The 22,181-nt window shown below is 36.1% G+C and overlaps 1 protein-coding gene across 1 annotated transcript in view; it reads right to left on the bottom strand.

Annotated features, from left to right (window-relative positions):
- ADAMTS20 (ADAM metallopeptidase with thrombospondin type 1 motif 20) overlaps positions 1-22,181 on the bottom strand; it is a 190,033-nt gene that overhangs the window by 30,615 nt on the left and 137,237 nt on the right. The window contains exons 29-35 of the mRNA XM_081247912.1: positions 17,149-17,316; positions 9,148-9,321; positions 8,900-9,070; positions 1,414-1,614; positions 575-704; positions 269-363; positions 87-181 (exon numbers count right to left, since the gene is read on the bottom strand). Of these exons, the coding sequence (XP_081104038.1) occupies positions 87-181; positions 269-363; positions 575-704; positions 1,414-1,614; positions 8,900-9,070; positions 9,148-9,321; positions 17,149-17,316 (1,034 nt within the window). The remainder of the gene's footprint in view (positions 1-86; positions 182-268; positions 364-574; positions 705-1,413; positions 1,615-8,899; positions 9,071-9,147; positions 9,322-17,148; positions 17,317-22,181) is intronic.

Here is a 22,181-nt window from a genome sequence, read left to right as displayed (position 1 = left end):
ATTCAAGTACCACTCTGAACTCTGGAACTTCTAATTCTCTTGAAGGACCATAAAAATGCACAGATAAGGCAAAACACAGCATATACCTAAAGCCATACACTTCAGAAAAGTTGTCTTCTTCACCTTTGACCAATGATATATATTCCTTGGGGTTCTGCAAGTGCATGCCAGCACAATAGATCTAAAGAGAAAATGCAAAGATCTAGAAAAGCTTTTTTCAAAGTCAACAGTCAATGTTAAAATCAAATAGGAACTGTCTTCATAATACCTTTATTATTCTTCCTTTAATGTTAAGGTAATAGTCACCATCCTTGGTAATGTTGTTTTTCACTTGGATTTCTTTACAGCTGGTAAATGTTTTACCTTCAAGTACAAGTGAGTAAAACTTATCAATAATGAACAAATTACAGACACAACATGAATTTAACTCAATTACACCAGTATTGTTATACTTTGAAAAAAACAGACCTTTCATTTTGTGGAGTGTATGACTACTCTAAATATTTATTTTCAGATTTTAATTAAAACTTCTTAGGAACGCTTAGGTTCTAGATTTTTGAAGTCTAGTACTTACAGTCATGGACATAACATTTCTTTTGAGCATCTGGTTTTAAACTCTTTAAACATAAGTCACTGGACCAACCATTGTCAGCTATGCATTCCACTCTTCTCTCCATTATCCCAACTCCACAAGTCACAGAGCACTGTGAACAGAGTAAAATTTGAAGGTAAATTATATAATGGATAATAAGGCCAGTAAATACATATCTCCTCCTTTCAAACTAGGTCCTTTTGGAACAAACTGATGATCAATAATGGCTAGAATTTCTGCAGACACAAAAATATGTTGGAGGCTAGAGAGTCACAGGTGGGACTAATCCTTAAGAAACTGAATCTATTCTTTCTCAGTTACTGGCTTCTTTCCATTTATTTTGTATAGTTAGCTCAGCAGTATATTGTAAATACTTGATAAATATTAATTAATGATGGTTATTCAGACTACTGAGTTTTTACTCATTGCTGTATTCTAAGTTTGCAAAGCAATATTTACTTGCTTTCTATCAATTAAATTGGAAATGGAATATGGTGCAAATAACCTGTATTACTCATACATTAGATTTATTTACTTTTTCACTTAACCAATAAGTATTGCTTAAGCATCTATTCAAAATGAAAGCCACTGTGCCAGGTTCTCTGAGGAAAATAAACAAGTATTAATTATGTTCCCTGCTTAAGGCAAGTTATAGAAAACATAGGAAAAGAGATGATAACTGATAAATAACTGAAAAAGTGATTGTTAGACAATAGGGGTATGAGACAACTCTGACATCTAGTTAGAAGTGCAGAATACTAGGCATCCCACAACTAGAAAGTTTCATTCAGAAGATTTTAAATTCATAATTATATACTGACCTTGCTCCATTTTCCAACTTTCCAAGTGGCCATATGCAAACAGGTTCTAAAATTGCATTTGTAAACCTGAGGGGAAGGCAGCACAGGGCATTCTTGATAGTCTATAGGCCACAGCTCATGAAGCTTATATTTCTCAGTAGATCGGATCTCAATGCAATATGTAATCCTTTGTCGGTAACTAAATCCACAGTTACCTGCACACTGAAAAATACAATGTTACGAAGGGAGAAGAAGATGCCTTTAAACTTAACCAGGGTTAAGCACCACTACTTTCCAGGTGCTTAATATATACTATGTTATGGTATCCCCACAACAATCCTATTTATTAGCCTCATTTACAGATGGGTAAACAAAGGTTCAGAGGTATTAGGCAACTTTCGCAGAGTTGTACCAGGATGGAAAGGATCCAGATTCAGGGTAGATTGTCTATTTGCAGTGCCTATGTTTTTTCTGTTTGTTCATTTGTTTGTTTTCTGTTTTCTTGGTCACACTACAAAGAATAGCTTAACTGAATGAAAATTTATCTCCTTATAAGCAGAGCTTTGGAGAAACGAAACATATCATACCTGAAATAAAGGACATTTATTAGTCTTAATGTGCTTGTAACTCTATGTAAGTTTAGCATATATTTATCTCTATACATACAATGTGATGTGTACTACCATTTGACTAGAATAGGTAAGTGATTAAGATATAAGTTAACGATCCAGAGAAAAAATGGGCAAATAGATTTCTGACTCCAACAAAAAGGAGTAACAAGGAATAGAGTTACCATCTGACCTAAAACAACAAAAACACCTGAAGAAAATATGTATTGATAAAACAATGGCTCTTAAGATACTGGACATTAGGCAATAAAGGACAGTGATCCCTGGGAGATGGAAACAAACAAAGTGACCCTATAATTGCTCCAGCTTAATGTCTTGAGAGAGTTTACAGATTTTGGAACAAGGAAAGGGATCCCAAGGGGACAGCAGAGTTCTGACCAGTGAAAACATGTGAGGACACCAACTGAGGCCAAGGGATGAACCTATTAAAAGACATATGGGGACATCCCTGGTGGTCCAGTGGGTAAGACTCCATGCTCCCATGCAGGGGGCCCAGGTTCGATCCCTGGTCGGGGAACTAGATCCCGCATGCATGCTACAACTAAAAGTCTGCATGCTGAAACTAAGAAGTCCGCATGCCACAACTAAGAAGTCTGCATGCCACAACTGAAAGATCCCATATGCCGCAACTAAAGATCCGCATGCCACAACAAAGATATTGTGTGCCTCAAATAAGACCTGGTGCAACATAAATAAATAAATATTTTTAAATAAATAAATGACATAGAATCACTGTATCTGGCACTCACACAGGACCAAATATAGTGTCTGTTCCCTTCATTCAGACTGGAAAACCTTATATACATGCAGCAATAGGTAGAGTACTCAAAAGGGTCTTGCCACAGTAGAGTGGAATAGCTAACCCTAGACTAAACAATGTACTGGTCTCCCATAAAAAATCTTAAGAGCAAGACAAGAAAAGATCACACTTCTTACAGACAAAATAACTGCATTCTGGAACAAAGCTCAAAATATACGTATAGAAATAAAAACTATCCAGTAGCCAACAAAGTAAAATTCATAATGCCTGGCATGCAATAAAAAATTAACTGGCATGCAAAGAGGCAGGAAAATATAACCTATGATGAGGAGAAATATCCATCTATCAAAGCAGACCCCAAGGGGTGAGTGACATCGGTGAAAACAGCAGAGCAAGGACATCTGAAAATGTTCTCTTCTATAAAGGCAATGAGAAAACTGACAAAACTTGTGAAAATCAACTTTTTCAGAGCTCTGTAAATTAACCAAAGGCTTGCAGCAATCCGGGAAGAATTTATTAAAGAAATAAGGCTAAATCTCAGTAAGAACAGTGAGCTTTGTGTGTTTTAGTTTGCCCTATTCCCATTCCCCCTCTTCAGCTCTATAGGAGGATTGAAAATCAATAGCCCTGCAAACATAGTGAAAAACAAAATCATGGAAGCCACCAGAGGGATTGAACATCTTTCTAAGCCTCATTTCCAGAGAACTGTCATTATTTGAAACGTTTGGTGGTTTTCTGAAAGACCTCACTTGCAAGTCTCTATTTGACTTTACCCAGCACTTGCCCAGTGCTAAAATCCTCCTTGGAGGCATTTTTGAACACAGTTAAAGGCTATTGTTTAACTTTGCAGCTTCCAGAGGAAGTGGATAACAGTCAGACAAGCAATGGGCTACCAAGAAAAGCTTAAAAGGAAAAGCTGGGAAAGGAGATGTCCACAGGGGCTTTAAAAACTCCAATAGAGTCATAGATAACTAGAAGGCCATGGACATACATAAGGTTGTGCACATGTCTAGGGCTGTGTGCAAGCTTAGGAAATATCTGAGAAGTACTTACACTCCCATTTCTGGCTGATGTCAAGGCTCTGCTCAAGCAGGAAGTTAAGGTTAAGGAAGAGTTGTCAACTGCCTCATCTAGTGTTGAAGATGCCCACACATGCACACAGAGCCTCTTGGCAAAGAGTGGAGATTACTGGTTCCAAGTATCTCAGGAAATCACTATCCAGTCATTAGTTGAAAACTAATCAGATAGAGACTTTAGTGACCACATGAGACAAAGAATACAGACTTTACAGTTAGTTCAGAAAAGTCACTGAACAAACAAACAAACAATAACAAACAGCAGTAACAACAATCTCTGGGAAGATGGGAGAACCTGTGAAGAAATCTGTATATAGAAATCTATGTAGACCTATAACAAGTAAAGAGATTGAATTAATAAACAAAAAACTTCACACAAATAAAAACCCAGGACAAGAGCCTTCATTGGTGTATTCCCCCAAAAGTTTAAAGAAGAATTAGCACCCTCCCCCTCCAAAACACTTCCAAAAGATAGAATAGAAAAGAACACTTCCTAATTTGTCATATGAGGCCAGTATTTCCCTCATACCAAAACTAGGCAGACATAACAAGGAACGAAAACTACAGACCAATATCTCTTATGAATATAGATGTAAAAATCCTCAACAGAGCACTAGCAAAACAACCCAGAAACAAATAAAATGGATCATACACCATGACAAAGTAAGATTTATCCCAGGAATGTAACACTGTTTCAACATGTGAAATCAATCAATGGAATACATCATACAAATAGACTCATAAAGGCCACACGAGCATCTCAATAGATGCAAAAAAAGCATTTGACAAACTGACACATTTTCATTATACAAACACCAAGAAAACTAAGAATAGGAGGGTATGATAAAGAGAATCTACAAAAAAATCCATAGCTAACCTATTCAATTATGAAAATTGAAAGATTTCCTCCAAAGAGAAGGATATCTGTTTTTACCACTTCTACTCAACATTGTTTTGGAGTTTCTAGCCAGGGAAACTAAGCAAGAAAACAAAGTAAAAGGCACTCAGATTTAAAGGAAGTAATAAAACTACCTGGATTTGCAAATGATATACTTCTGTATATAGAAAATGTTAAGTAATCCACACAAAAAAAGAACTGTGCTCAATAAACGTGTTTAACATACAAAAATCAATTCTATCGCTACACATTATGAACGGAAAAGCAGAAAATGAAATTAAGAGTATAATTTCATTTTCAGGAGCATAAAAAATTAATAAAATTTTTAGGAACAAAATTCGCCAAAAAGTGTAAGATTTGTACAATGAAAACTATAAACTATAAAGCATCCTTGAAAGAAATTAATAAGACCTAAATAAATGGAAAGACATGTCAATTCATGGATTGGAAGACACTTTTAAGATGGTAACATTCCCCAAACTGATCAAGATTCATATGAAAAGTTGATCCTAAAATTTATATAGGAATGTAAGGGACACAACATAAGCAAATAATCTTGAAAAGGAAAAGCAAAATTGGTTCTCTCACACTTCCTGATTTCAACACTTACTATAAAACTACCTTACTATAAAACCAAGACTATGTGGTAATGATATAAGGATAGGCACATAGATCAGGGAACTGAATTCAGAGTTCAAAATTAACTCTTCAGTAATAGATAATTCAATGAGGAAAGAATAGTTTTTTCCAAAAATTGTGTTGGAACATCTGGATAGCCACATGCAAAAGGATAAAGTTGGACCCCACTTCACATCATATACAAAAATTAATACAAAGTGGATTATAGACCTAAATGTATCAGCTAAAATTATAAAATTCTTAGAACAAAATATAAGTGTGAATCTTTGTAACCTTGGATGGGCAATAGTTTCTTAAAAATGATACCTAAAGTACAAGTGAACAGAAAAATAAATCTGACCTCATCAAAATTAAATACATTGGTGCACAAAAGACACTATCAAGAAAGTGAAAATGCAAGAGAAAAAGTTACAACTGAAATACAAGGATCACAAAAGATTACTGCTAACAATTATACACCAACTAATTAGATAACCTAGAAGACATGGATAAATTTCTAGAAATGCACAAATTAGACAACCTAGAAGACATGGGTAAATTTCTAGAAATGTTCAATCTCCCAAGACTGAACCAGGAAGAAATAGAAAATATGAACAGACCAATCACATGCACTGAAATTGAAACGGTGATTAAAAAACTCCCAGCGAACAAAAGTCCAGGACCTGATGGCTTCACAGAAGAGTTCTATCAAAAATTTAGAGAAAAGTCAACACCTATCCTTCTCAAAATATTACAAAAAATTGCCAATGAAGGCACACTTCCAAATTCATTCTACAAGGCCAGCATTACCCTGATACCAAAACTAGACGAAGATATCACACACACACACACACACTCAAATACAGGTCAATATCACTGATGAACATAGATGCAAAAATCCTCAACAAAATATTAGCAAACCAAATTCAAGCAGGATTTAGTCCAGGGATGCAAGGATGGTTCAATATCCACAAATCAATCAACATGATATACCACATTAAGAAAATGAAGGATAAAAATCATATGATTATTTCAATAGTACAGGGAACATACTTCAATATAATAAAGGTTATATATGACAAACCCACAGCTAACATCACACTCAGTGATGACAAGTTGAAAGCTTTTCCTCTAAGCCTTCCTCTAAGATCAAGAACAATTCAAAGATCCCACTCTCACCACTTTTATTCAACATAGTTTTGGAAGTTCTAGCTACAGCAGTCAGACAAGAAAAAGAGATAAAAGACATTCAAATTGGAAAGGAAGAAGCAAAACTGTAACCATTTGCAGATTACATGATATTATATACAGAAAACTCTAAAGACTCCACCAAAAAACTATTGGAACTAATGAATGAATTCACTAAATTGTAGGATACAAAATCAATACACAGAAATCTGTTGCATTTCTATACACTAACAACAAACTATCAGAAAGAAAAATTTTAAAAACCATTCCATTTACAATTACATCAAAAGGAATAAAATACCTAGGAATAAATTTAACCAAGGAGGTGAAAGACCTGTACTCTGCAAACTATAAGACATTGATGAAAGACTTGAAGATGACACAAGTAAATGGAAAGATACACCATGCTCATGGATTGGAAGAACTAATATTGTTAAAATGTCCACACTACCCAAAGCAATCTATAGATATAATGCAATTCCTATCAAAATACCAGTGGCATTTTTCACAGAACTAGAACAAAGAATCCAAAAATTTGAATGGAACCACAAAAGGCCTGGAATAGCCAGAGCAATCTTAAGAAAAAAAAAACAAACAAAAAACTCCTCAAAAAACCCCAAAGCTGGAGTTACCATGCTCTTGGATTTCAAACTGTATTATAAATCTATAGTAAACAAAACTGTATGATACTGGCACAAAAACAGACACATAGCTGAATGGTACAGAACAGAGATCCCAGAAATAAACCCATGCTTATACTGTCAATTAATCTATTAATTCCTAGCACAAAGCTAGGAATATACAATGGGGAAAAGACAGTCTCATTGATAAATGGCACTCAGAAAACTCGACAGCTACATGCTAAAGAATAAAACTGGATGATTTCCTTACACCATATACAAAAATAAACTCAAAATGACTAAAGATTTAAATGTAAGATCTGAAACCCTAAAACTCCTGGAAGAAAACATAGGTAATACGTTCTTTCACACCAATCTTAGCAGTATTTTCTTGTATACATCTCCTCAGGCAAGGGCAATAAAAGCGAAAACAAACAAATGGGACCACATCACAATAAAAACCTTTGTCACAGCAAAGGAAACTATCAAAAAAGTGAAAAGACAGCCTACTGAATGGGACAATATATTTGCAATGATATATTGGATAAGGGGTTAATATCCAAAATATATAAAGAACTCACACAACTGAATATCAAAAAAAAAACCCAAACAATTCAGTTTAAAAATGGGCAGAAGGGGCCTCCCTGGTGGCGCAGTGGTTGAGAGTCCGCCTGCCGATGCAGGGGATACGGGTTCGTGACCCGGTCTGGGAGGATCCCATATGCCGCGGAGCGGCTGGGCCCGTGAGCCATGGCCGCTGGGCCTGCGCATCCGGAGCCTGTACTCCGCAACGGGAGAGGCCACAACAGTGAGAGGCCCGCATACCGAAAAAAAAAAAAAAAAAAAAAAAAAATGGGCAGAAGATCTGAATAGATATTTTTCCAAGGAAGACATACAGATGGCCAACAGACACATGTAAAAATGCTCCACAGTACTAATCATCAAGGAATTTCAAATAAAAACTGTGATATCACCTCATACCTGTCAGAATGGCTATAATCAAAAAGACAACAAACAAACAAGTGCTGGCAAGGATATGGAGAAAACGGAACACTCCTGCACTGCTGGTGGGCATATAAATTGGTACAGCCACTATGGAAAATATTATGGCATTTCCTCAAAAAATTGTGAATGGGAATTACCATATGATCCAGCAAAATTCCACTTCTGGATATTTTCCTGAAGAAAACAAAAACACTAACTCAAAAAGATATATACACCCCAATATTTATTGCAGCATTGATTACAACATTCAAGATATGGAAGCAACCTAAGTTTCCATAAATAGATGAATAGAGAAGCGATAGATAGATGATTGATATAGGTAGATAGATAGATAGATACATGGATGGTAGACAGAGACAGATATATGCTGTACCCCTTACACTTATACAGGGCTGTGCATCAATTATATCTCAATAAAACCGGAAGAGAAAAAAATTTTAAAGCAACCAACTATGCAGGGACAGATGCCAAACTGTCCCTGGTAGTCGGTTTCAAAGTTATCACCGCTTCAGAACTGCGCCAGAGTTTAACATACATGTCGCTATTACTCTATTTGCACCATCCAACTGCCAGAGATTTTATCCCTTAGATTGATATGCACACCATCATCTGCTCCCATGTTCAAATTTAGACCCAGTTTCAACTGGGTCAAATTTGAAACTCAGCTGTGTTTTCCAGGAGCGAAAATTTTCAACTTCCTTTCTTTGCCTTACCTGTGATGAGTCTCCCGTTACCACAATATACTTGCAGGAAGGGTTTCTGCACTTTCTGATTGCAAGAGGTCTGGTTGAAGGATCGCAGAAACTTTCATTCACTTGCGTGTTTTGTGCACCCACGCACTTCACTTGCTGATGTGTCTCTCTTTTCCTACATGACGTTGAACACTAGAAATACAATGACGAAATGAAGAACACATTCTTTCACTGAAGGGTTGTCTGAAAGTGTACTTGACAATACTCACATCCAGCCACTCTCCCGCCACCCAGTGGTACTGTATGCAGTCCTGACGCCAACATTGTCTCTGAAAATAAGGCCGCGTGGACTGATCACACTTTTCTTCCGCCACCCGACCAACGCCTCGCAGTCTGCAGTACACATCCCTTTGCTGAACTCCAGAGCCACAGGTCACAGAGCACTACGAAGAAGCCCAAACGATTGGAATAATTAACTAACAAATATCAAATTATGTAAAAATCGCAACGTAGAGCAAAATTATACCATGCATTAGATAGAAAATATATGCAAGAAGTATTTTTAACATTGCCTGGTCTGGAGCACCTATACAAGTATACAAACAGATGTTCTTTATTTTGCAACACCTATTCAAGTCTTGTAGAAACTATGACCAGATACTCCATCCGAATTGATAGCTCTCTCTTCTGACTTAAACATATTTAATATCTATAAAATTTACCGCACAAACTATTCTACTACGACATTGCTTTTGAATATTATTTAAATATTGAAATTATGCTGTATTCATAATCTCCCTCAAAGCAACAATAATTTCCAAGTTTGGGTTCTATCCATCCTTATACCTGCCGTCCCTATTACAGCTTGGGGATCCAAACATTTGCTGATTTGTTGACTCGTGATTGTATTTCAATGGAGAGGTGTTTTGGGAAACTGATCGTGTAAGCTTACAGTTTACTTAGACAACATTGTCTTAGCCTCTCCTCTCACTTGTCTTATCTGTACAAAGAAGATTTTGTGTTATTTGTAAAATTTCACAGAACATGTCCCACACATTTATTCCTCGCAACAGCTCTACAAAGGAGGCACCAGGGCTGAGGGCCTGGGACTTAGCTAAGAGATATTAAGTCATTTGCCTGAGCTGCTACGTGAAGTCAGTGGCGAAGCAGGTTTAAGCCTGCTTCTTTCTGACTGCAGCCTTTGAGCTCTCCCCGTGCTGCCTCCACGGGATGGAGAAGGACTTGGCAACTTCTCAGGGCTTTCTCAACTCCGCAAGGCCAAGCCATAAAACAGCAGAACCTGACCACAACCAAGAGCTGGGATGCCAACATTAATAAAGTGGGGAGAATGTCTAAGGGTATTTATTTAATTTGTGAGCTTGGTTTTTATACTCTTTGTTATTCCAGAAGGGATTGGAGGTCATATTGAGTGTTACATGGGGCCTTATGGCTGTTTGCAACTGTGACGGTGTAAGGGTAAAACTTCAGGTTTTTCATTAAGGTCTCTATTTCTGCAGGATTCACAGAGCCAGTGGTTGCTTTTTTCTCTAACAGTAAATATGTCCCTGCAGAATATGGTTTCACCATGAATTTTAAAACACTTAAAGCCCACAAAAGCTAAGAACTTAGTTCACCTGTTAGACTCAAGCTCCTCTTATAAACACTTGCAACAATTTTACTATAGTGGCACCTTTAAATTTAGTTTTCTGTCTTGTGTGTATAAGTGGCAACCACTGACTTAAAAGAGGATTTTTATATTTTTTTAACTTACAAAGAATATTATGCGTATCTACATCGTTTACTTATATTGACCCTCATTTCATGCTTTAGCAGTTGAATTTTGACAACTCATTGAATGTTTTCACAAAAAAGACATGGCTCCTTTGTATGGAGATAATAATAACTTAATGTGTATTTTGTGCAGGGCACAATATTAAGCAGACTAAGATGTCAGGATGTAGTTTAACTTATGTGAACCTCTGGTGAAAATGTTTAATCTATAAAATAAGGCTCCTGCAAACATTTTTCAGTAATAATTTCACAAATATAAACCATATTCAGAAAACTTCCTATTTCTAAACCTGAAAAAAAAATCCTGAAAACAAATTTCACAAAACACAATTTAGCAAGTTCTTTCAGATAAATAGCGTTTTCTACAGTTCAATAATCCACAGTGGCTGACTGATTCTCTGACCACAGCATGCATTTAGAAGAGTCCACTGACACCATAGGGGGCTACTATAATGGACCTCACCCTCAAAGGAAAAAAAAAAAACTGGACTACTGCTTGGAAGAACACAAGTAACTTTTGTTTTTCAGCATTTTTTAGAGATAAGAGTACAAAAGACTAAACTGATGTGATTTCAGATTTGAACAGAGGAGAGAATTCATTGATGAAATGAAGTATTTCTTAGCCTCATGTCATCGATAACCCTAACTGCCAAGTCCAAGAGACACTTTTCAAGTCTTTTCTTAGTTAATCGCACTGACACCTTAAGCACCAGTGACCACATTCTGTTGAGCCTTTCTGGCCTCTGTGATTGAAATCCCCTCGGGTTCCAGGTACTCTCCTCTTGTAGTCCTTAACTGACTCTATTTTCTCTGCTTAGCCTTTAAATGTTAGCCTCTCCCAGGGTTCTCTTTATAACTTGTTTCTCTTTATACCCTCTGAGCTCTTTCTGAGCAACTTCTATGTCCCAATAATTCCTAAATCTGTTCTCTCCAACCTTGATCATAATTCTGAGCTCTCCATTTACATTTTCATGTATTTACAAGGAATTTTTCATGTATTGACAAGAATTTTCATGTATTTTCTACATAGATATGTCAAAGGCACATCAAATCCAACATTTCCAAAGCCTAACTTATCGCCTTTGCCCATCAGCTCCTCTTCCAGGCTGCAGATGCTGTGAAGATATGATAACTCACTCTTACATACAGCGAATTATTAGAATGACCTCCCAAGGTACAGCTGTAACTCCAGAGTAGTCACCCTTATTCAACAGCTTTATTGAACCACATTTTTATAAGCATGTTAAATTTTATCTTTCTTTAAAAATCCAAGTAACTCATATGAAGGCAATGAGAGTCTATCATTACGAGTATAACACAAATAATTGATTGGAAGGCACTAACTGACCGCCACTGCATAATTTAACTCAGAGAGGAAAAATCAGCCAAATTTCCTATTCATGCGTACATGTACTACAACACTGCATAGACTGGTGCTTTAAAAACTTGACAGTGGAAGTGGAGAAGGTAAGTTTTAGCCAATCCACAGGTACTGTTTTAGCTACTGTAGAGCAGAGATGAAGAAATGTTAGAACATGCATTACCAAAATGGGTTCATTAAGGCTAACTCACTCTGCTATTTAATAAACAATTATTTTAAATGGAATAGTGAAGTCCTTTCTTGATGCATTATTTATAATTTCTTGTTAATGGATTAAGGTTTTGATTTTATTATAGTCAGTTATTTGTAACTATAGTTTATTTCAAATGCATCAATACTGTAGCAGTAGTATTAGCAGTAGTACAGGATTTTGAGTTAGAAAAGACTCTAGGAATATCTAATTCCAATTCCTCTTCCATTCTGAAATCCATTTTACAGCAGTAGTGAATGAATGAATATCAAACGTACCCATACTTCCACAGCCTCAGTATGAGTAAGTTCACTGTATCCTGAAAGCAATCATTTCATTTTTGGGTGACTCTGCAGTTTTAGCAAATACTCTCCTATATTGAGCTGAAATATTCTTCTGTAAACTTTACCGACTGTCTAGAACCTGTCCACCTTATCAACATAGAACAAATACATACTTACTTTCATGTGAGAAAGTATAAAGTTGTGAGGCCTGGAAAGGGAGCAGCTATTTTATGACCATTAGGGTTGATCAACAGAATCACAGAAATGTCCATCCAGCACCCTGCCATTGTGGAGCTACTGAATCAAACTTAAATCTAGTGACCTTCTGGTCTTGTTATGTAAAGAATAAATGACTGAGTTCGAGCCACTAATAATCAGTGCTTTTCCTACTTGCAACAGAACACAGTGGAACTGATACAGAATAGTTATAACAATTCAATTGTGCTTCTCTGGGGATTTGGTAATTTGTCAAGACTTTTCTTACAGTGTGGGTCTCAGAATAGGTACTGCTCCAAAAATCTGACCAGAATTTATTAGTGCAAAGTTTTGAACACTCTTCGTGTATTAATGAGCCTAATATGTTTCTAGTGATTTAAGCAAATACACCATGTTCAATACATGATCAATTAAACCCTCAGTTATTTTCCTAAGATATGTAAAATCCATATATATCTTAAATTTATGCAACAGACTTTTTATATATAAATAAGCCTGTAATGAACTCAACACAACATAGAAATTACGTTTCTGTTGAATGCATTGTTATATGTCATCCAGTGACATTCTGCAATTGTTGACTTCAGCTGCCTTGTAAGAGGGGAGATACATTGCTAAGGAAGTAAAAGACATTGCTAAGGAAGTATAAAGATGAGCTCATGTAAAATGAAAACTATAAAATAATTATGACAGCAACTACAATAGGGAAGACTCAGACAAGTGTTCAAATGCTCACCCCCCGCCCCCATCACTTCCTGGCCTGTGACCTGCACAAGCTATTCAGTACTTAACCCCTATAAGCTGTTGTTTCCTCATCTGCATAATGAATAATACCTACAGTTGGGAAGAATACAGAAGTCTCTCAGCAGTGTCAGGAAGTGACTGTCCCTTGCTGCTTACTTCCTATTCCCATTTTTTTCACTTTTCTTACAGAGATACAAATATTTTTGCCTTGAAAAGTTCCTCGACACATGCCTCAAACCAAAGAGTATTAGTCGTCTCAGCCCACTCAAAGATAGACCATCTTAAGTATCAAGAAAGATGATAAAGGAAGAGAGTTAACAGGCAGCATAGAAATTCAAAAACAGAATTGCTGGCACTAGCTAGAAAAGATTGAGAAGCATAGTTCACCCAGCCCCAGAACAAAAAGACATCCTCTCTGAGCTTGGCCTCAGCCTGTCTTCCTGGAAGAAAACTCACTTAACCTGGGTGTAAAGATGAAGAGGCTCTGCATTCTTGGTCAGGGGCTGTGGGGACTTAAGATTTACTATCTTTTTAGATTATAAAAGATATATATGTATACATCACAATTTTTTCAAATATGACTATATTTGAAATCAAATATTTAAATCAAATATGATTTATATATGTATTTTGGAAATATAGAAAATATGGAATTACAGAAATACAAAATCACTTAACCATGTCAGCATTTAACAAATAGCTTCCAAAAAATTTTTTTTTCAGATTAGGTGTTTTGGGAAAGGGGGACACTAGCCGGTAGACTTGTGAGAATTTGGAATTCATATCACATTTGGTTCCAGCTCTGCTCTTAAAATACTACAAAGAAAATAATGGGTCCCTGAAAAGAGGGACCAAGTAAGTGGCTGCTATCACGAGGATCTAGATTCAATAGGGTTGCCTGAGATTCTTCAAGTATCTTTCTAAGCTGTCCGGCAGGTTTGCCATGATCAAGGGGAGGTGAGAATTCTGGATGATTTTTTTTTTTCTGAATATAAAAACTACATTTGGATGGCACTGAACAAAGCATGAGACCATGAGGATGCTAACGCCCCATGCTAGCCTTAAAAACTTGAATTTACAAGTGAAGCTGATATTCCGAAATAGGTAAAATTAGGTGAAAACATAAACAAAAAGCCTGGTTCCAGAAATAAGAAGATGAGGCTTTTTTTCTTTTTAAATGATTCCAGTATTTATTTTGCCTCTAAACGTATACATCTGGACCCTAGGGACAAAGGACTCTATATGGCAATGTTTGTTCCTGTTTGGCTGCAATCATTAAAATGCATTACTAAATCCTTTCATTAAAAAAAAATGATATCAAATACCAAATGAAGAGTGTTAACTTCAAAACTCATTTGAGCACCTCTGTGGTCACAGTTTGCCAAATAAGTCTTTCCATTAGAGGTACAATGTAAAATAGTAATAAAATGAAATTATAGTGAGGGATTCTAGTAAAGCAATGTTACAATTTATGCAGTTGGAACAAAAGTAGCAACCAGTGATTATCTTGTAACTACCTCTGAAATTACACTTCTGTTGAATATATTATTATATGCAGCTCGCTGACAGCCTGCAATTGTTAACTTCATGTGGGTACTTTTAATAGAATAAATCAAAGCTAGCGACTTCACTAGTGGTCATTTGTTTCTGGCAGAGTTTTGGGGTTTTGTGTGGGTGTATGAAGCTAATTTCTATGACAAGGAAAACCAATTCAAAGAAAAAAAGCCGACTCTGTACAAAAGCATCTGTGTTTTTTATAGTCTTTACATATTCATATCTGTATCTTAGAAACCCCTGAAATACATTCCTTTGGTGAATCTTATATAATTTCAGAGTTGGTGGCAAGCCAAGGACAAGTTGTTAGCACCCATGATTGATTCACTGGTGTGGAGCTGGAGGTCAAGGGTCAGGAAGTGTCCCTCATGAATAGCAACCACAGCAGCTGCAGCAGCTGCAAGGCAGCAAAAGAATCCTGGGGATCAAAAGGGATGCTGGTGGCCAAAAAGCAGAGTGTCTCCCACTTCCACTTCCATCCACCAGCGGCTCCTGCCTGCTGTCATTGAGAGAAGCTAAGGGATAACTACCTGAGGGGTCAAGGGAGACAGGATGGACCCAGTGTTTCTTTTTTGAACAACTTAGTAGGTAGTAGTGGCATTCACTAAATAAAACAGGTTAATGGGATATCTTTTAAATAATGGCCTCCACTAAACCACAAAATTAATTTTATTTACTGTACCAAGATTCAGGGTAGAAGTGCTCAGATATATATTTTTTTGTTTTGAGAAGAAAAACAGAGATATGTTTGCCCTTAGTTTTCAGTCAAAAATGAACCACAATTCTCAACACCCAAATACCTGACAGAGGCTAACACTTCTACACAGAAACCTGAGATGCTCACTCAATTTGGGAGCTTTTTATTCAAAAATAATGATGCGCTGACACTGTCAGTTTAAAAGCTGGTGTTCTGCCACCAAGGATCTGATCCCACGGAGTGAAGGATGAAAACTTAGAGGCCCAGGGAAACCCCACTTCTAGCTCCTGTCTGAACCCCTATCTTCCTAACATAGCTCCAACATCAGACAGAGACAAGGAAGTTCCATCAGCAGAAGGTGAGGTTCTTTTTCCCATCGTAGGACTAGCTCCTCTAAGACATGGAGAAGTATCCTGAGATACTGCTGAGAGCAGCCAGATAGCTTTGCTGAAAGCCTAGCCCCACTGAAATCAGGCCTCAGGAAACTATTCTAGTTAACATTTCCGGCTTCATTTATGGCTTTTTCCTCCTTAATATTTTCCAGGCTGGTCTTTGCTGGACAACCACATTCAAATATATGGCTTTCCCAGTTTAGATCTGGAGCATACTTCCCTGAGTGTGCCAGAGCAAGTATCCATCACCCTTCTTTTATAAACTGAGTTTTCAGCCTTGGTCTCATCTCCACAGCACCTTCTTTTTTTTGCGGTACACGGGCCTCTCACTGCTGTGGCCTCTCCCGTTGCGGAGCCCAGGCTCCGGACGCGCAGGCTCAGTGGTCATGGCTCACGGGCCCAGCCGCTCCGTGGCATATGGGACCTTCCCAGACCGGGGCACGAACCTGTGTCCCCTGCATCGGCAGGTGGACTCCCAACCACTGCACCACCAGGGAAGCCCCATCAGCTTCATCTTTGCTGAGCCTTTCAAAGTGTGTCCACTCTGGCCTTAGATCAGCTGGGCTCCCCAGTTCTGTCATGTCCCTGACTCTTAAACCACCTCCAATTATGATCCACCTGGAACTTACCAGTCCCTTTTCCAAGTTGCAAACTCAGCTCAAATCCAAGACTTTAGTGTGGAAACAAGGAAGTTACTAAATACCTCATCATGTATATTTTACTGTTAGGTCACCTGGAATAATATTATAATCATCAGTAGCCTCCCTAGTATTCAGTAACAGAATTTATTGTAAAGTTTACAACCACAAAAAAAAAATCAAAAGACTAATTTGTTATTAAGCTATGAACTGAGCAAACGTGTTAACACTGTACAATATTAATTCAGAGCATAGTGCCAAAAAATTGTGTAATAGAATAAAACACATTTAAAACTTTCAAGGTTATTGAAAGCATACAGAATGAATAAGATTTTCCTTGTAAATGCAAAAATACATATATAATCATAAAACATCTTACATACCTCCTTCCATCTTTTGGCTTTCCATGAAGGGCATCTGACAGATCTACAAGCTTTATGAGTTCGAGGTTTCTGTAGATGACTGCAATATTTTTCTTCTAATTTCCCGCGGAATTGGTCAACGCAAATCACCTCACGGTACTTTAAACCTTTACCACAAGGAGCTGAGCACTGGAAAATACATATGAATGCACTTGATTCATTTTATCTTTACCAATTTAAGTCTATCTGCAAGAAGTGTAAAATGAAGCAATCAAAACATCATCACTTTGATATTTCATCAAGATATACCTTGATATTTCTAATGAGGGAATTTAAAATTTGCCAATCTGCCGTCGACCATCACTGATATTGACATGATAAGGTATCCATTTATTCTTCAAAAAAGTATTGATTGTCTACCATATACCAAGCACTCTTCTGGCACATAAATATTTTAGATCTTTTGAGGTTAAAGACTATCTGCAGCTAACTCCTGTTATCACACATATTTCAATAAAACTTGCTTTCAATTTTGTATGGTCACCACCTATTCAATTTTTAACCCCATGTGTCTTGCCACAGTGCAAACTGTGCTTTGGATGTCAAAAAGAAAACAAAACAAAAATCTCTCAATGTAGGAAACTATGAGAAAGCAGAAAATTAATTTTTTTTAAGTGCAGTTCAGTTCAGGTCTGTTTTTCACTTCCATCGGGCAACTGTATGTCCCCATCATCAACCCTCCAAAATATTTAGTGAAAAACAAACTACCTAAAATCTCTATAAGGATATATGTAAAACAATGATCAGACTTCGTTTTTCAGTCAGTTGCCATTTTATGAGCAAGGCCAGTGCAGAGGAGAGGAAGGACTTGGGCTCTGGCATTGAATACCAGCTCTGCCACTTACTATTTGGGTGACTTTAAGCATATTTTATCCCCTGGCCAAGCCTCGGTTTCTTCATTATAAAGTGATGATAATGACACCAATATTAGTGGTTTATTATGAAGATGAACATGAGATAAAGAATATGAGAGATCTAATCCAGTCCTTTTACACAGCGTACATCTTCGGTGAATATTAGCTTCCTCTTCTACCATTTTCCTTCATAGACTCTGAGGATGTTGACAATTTTCAGCATGATATATGTACCAGCGAAAAGTTAAGCAAAGAAGACACAGATTCCAGATAACTCCTCTCATTCCTCTGAGACAGCTGGTTACATATGGTTTCATTTAGAAACATATACTGAGTTCTGAGAACATTAGATAATATATTATGCATTTTATGTATATTATGAGTTCAAAGAGTTACTGATATAGAGTATTAGATGCTTAAAATCTTTTAAATTAAAAAAATGAATAGTTTGGGGATAATTTACCTTTATATGTTATCTGCAATAATATATCCCATTTGTGTAGGCAATTAATTTAACTTGGTGCCTTGATTATTAAGACATTACCATATCTGAGATGTTCTCTTCCTGTTAACACCTACAACTTTACATGCCACTTAGAGCACACTTTAATTCAGAGTGAATGGCTAACGGGTCTTGATAAACTGTATTACATGTACATTCTTTCCTGCTATTTTTTTTTATTTTTTGTATTGAAATGTAGTTGACTTACAATACTGTGTTAGTTTCAGGTGTATAGCACAGCAATTCATATATATAGATAGATAGATATAGATACATATATACACACACATATATGTATGTATATATATTTTCTTTTTCATATTCTTTTCCCTTATAGGATATTACCAAATATTGAGTATAATTCCCTGTGCTATACAGTAGGTCCTGTTGGTTATCTATGTTATATAGAGTAGCATGTAAACGTTAACCGCAGCCTCCTAATTTATCCGTCCCCCCACTTCCCCCTTTGGTAACCATAAATTTGTTTTCTATGTCTGTGAGTCTATTTCTTTTTGGAAATAAGTTCATTTGTATCTTTTTTTTTTTCAGATTCCACATATAAGCAATATCATATGATATTTGTCTTTGTCTGGCTTACTTCACTTAATATGAAGATCTCTAGGTCCATTCATGTTGCTGCAGATGGCATTGTTTCATTCTGAATGTGCCCAATCTCATCTTTCCCACTACTGGCCTTCCCTTTGAGATCTACCTTTATGCTCTACTCCTCTTGGCCTCTTCTCTTGGGCACTTCCCTGCCTGTTTCTTGACTACATTGTTTATTTTTCAAAAAGTATAACATAGTTTATACTAAAAACATCACATACTATTGAGTACCAGGCATATATTATCTGGGAGTATACATACATGTTCACACATACAAGAATGTTTTTCTCCTTGGTTGTGTATGTTTTTCTAACTTTTAAACTGTGACTTTTTGAACAGAGGAGGATTTATTACTCTCCTTGATAGTCCCTTGTAAAAAGTAATCATTATTGTGCATACTCATGGTATGAGCCCAGTGGTACTTATGGAAGATGGAAAAATGTTTACTATTTTATTCACTCTATGAATATTATTGAGTTTCTGCCATATACAAACAGTAGCCTATAAATATAGATTCATTAACCATCTTTTGCCTTGACTTATCCTCAAAGTGCTTATAATCTAAATGACACCATCTATTAAATGAATAATGCCAGAGTACATCTTAAATAATATTAAATTCAATAAAGATCAGAATAAAAATACTACAAGACAGTAAAAAACATTAAGATAATACAATAAAAATATTATTGAATTAAGAAAATCGTGAAAAATAGTCATTTCTTTATGGGATATTTGGTAAGCACTCAGGGAGAGGTGATATTTAAACTCAGTCTTGAAGATGTAGGTTTGTTGATGGACAAAGACAGATGGTCTTGTATATTTGTTTGATGTGCCTTATCTAATGCCCATGTGTCTCTGTTTTGCAAAATTCTCATAGTTCTTTTATCAGTGCCAAGAATCCAAGAATCATGCAGTAAACATGCAGCAAATTGTTGATATTTCTAATAAGAATGACCAATTCATTTACGAAACTAAGTAACACAAGAAGAGACATTAAAGATTCTACTTTAGAATTGAACAATGCATTTCCTCTATAAGCAGCATCTGTGAGTGGAATGTAAACTGGGACATTACAGTTCACTACCAAAGTGAGGACTGTTTCTCACAAAATGGAATAGCCTCATCTAACTGGAAGTCACCTTTTATTCTTTCTCTTCTTTGTTATTCTAATCTGTAACCAAGACTAATGTTAAACATAATTTTAAACATATTGCTTCTTTATTTTTTTCAAGAACTGACGATGAATCTCTGTTGTCCTTAATACAATATGAAAACAAACCTCTTCCCTGCTTTCTTGATCCACCAAATTTCAGTCAACATCCCTTTCCAGCACAATATTCTGTTTCTTTTCAACACGCAACCTTTGCTCTACTTACGTATAACATAATTACTTTCTCTTTAGGGTGACATTTTCACTCACCACAGTGCCTGATTCATATTATTTCCTTTTACTTCGACTAATCACTTGCCCTGGTGCTTTCTAAATAGTACTTATCCTTAAAGCTCTAAGTCCACCCCATGTCTAAGGTGAATACATATCAATCTTTCACTTCTCTGAACTCTTCTGTCTCTGTTTTTGGCACTTCATCATTTTCTATTTTTGTCACATACTTTATCCAAACTTCTAGAGGTCAAGGACCTTTTAGATCACCCATGTCGCCCACAAAGTGGAAGGTATGATAAATATCAGCTGATTAATTGATGTTGATTCTTGGTGCAAGCAGTTATTTGTTTTTATTAAACTCTAAAATAATTTATTAAAACAGTTTACTTTTCCATGAAATATATTTATTGGATATTAAGCTCAAAGTCTTCTAGGAAAGATAGACAAAATGTATAAAATCAAAGAATTGCAAAGTAAATTATGCTTTCATTACACTTTTAAAGTAGCACTCTCTTTCCCCAAGATCTAAAAAGGAATAAGTACATTATTTTATCATGTCTGATGAATTCCATGTGGGCATTTAAGTAAAAGAGAACACATTATGCAAAGAATTATGTTTTGGTTGGAACGAAGCAGTCATAGAGTAAATAACTAGTGAAATGTTACCTTCCTTCTCTCAAACCACAATACATTCTGAGTTGTAATGTTTCCACAAAATAGCTTATTTGGTAGAAAAACCCAAACATGGTCATTCTTTGCTCTGGGACCCCAGTAATTCTTTTCATTTTTGTTTTTCTCTATTTTATATCCCTGATACCATCCTATTCCCTTGAGGTTTTATTAACTGTATAATTTTTTTGAACTTTATTTTATTTTTTACACAGCAGGTTCTTATTAATCTGTTTTACACATATCAGTGTATACATGTCAATCCCAATCTCCCAATTCATCCCACCACCACCACCACCACCCCACCCCTCTTTCCCGCCTTGGTGTCCATATGTTTATTCTCTATATCTGTGTCTCTATTTCTGCCTTGCAAACTGGTTCATCTGTACCATTTTTTGATTAACTGTATAATTTATTTCCAGCATTCTCGTCAAAATTTTTTTTCTTTAAAATCACCTCTGTCATCCTTAGTTGACAGTCTTACTAACTAACTCTTTCTGAGATTTTTCCATGAATACTAAGGAGCAATAGATATAGGAATTGGTGACATTAAATGTAAGTAATCTGAATTGACTATTCTTATAAATTAGGTGAAGACACGTGCCTATTTAAGGAAAACAGGGCATTCAAAGCAAATGTAGAATTTGCAAGCCCTAAAAATAAAATAGAATATCCAGAATTGTGCAGTTGACTGGCACATTCAGTCTCAAGATGGACAGTTGGAATTAATGAGTCCATTTTCACATGATTAACTTTGGAACAAGTCTATTCTTGTTTTTCAAATGAAGTTGTACATAATTACAGAATGATTACTTCTGATATTGGAAGTGTGGATAATTGCTTTGTTTGCATATAAAGATACTATAGAAGAATGAATGAATTGACAATTTGTGAGAAACTTGTTGTTAATTTAATTCTAGAAACTTAAATTGCAAGACAAAATAAAATAAGGAAATGAAGTTTACCTAGCTCCAGT

This window comes from Mesoplodon bidens, assembly GCF_964165515.1.
Source record: "Mesoplodon bidens genome assembly, chromosome: 11".
In the NCBI taxonomy this organism is placed as follows: Eukaryota; Metazoa; Chordata; class Mammalia; order Artiodactyla; family Ziphiidae; genus Mesoplodon; species Mesoplodon bidens.
The sequence above is the reverse complement of the archived record's forward strand: the minus strand, read 5'-3'. Positions and strand labels throughout refer to the sequence as shown.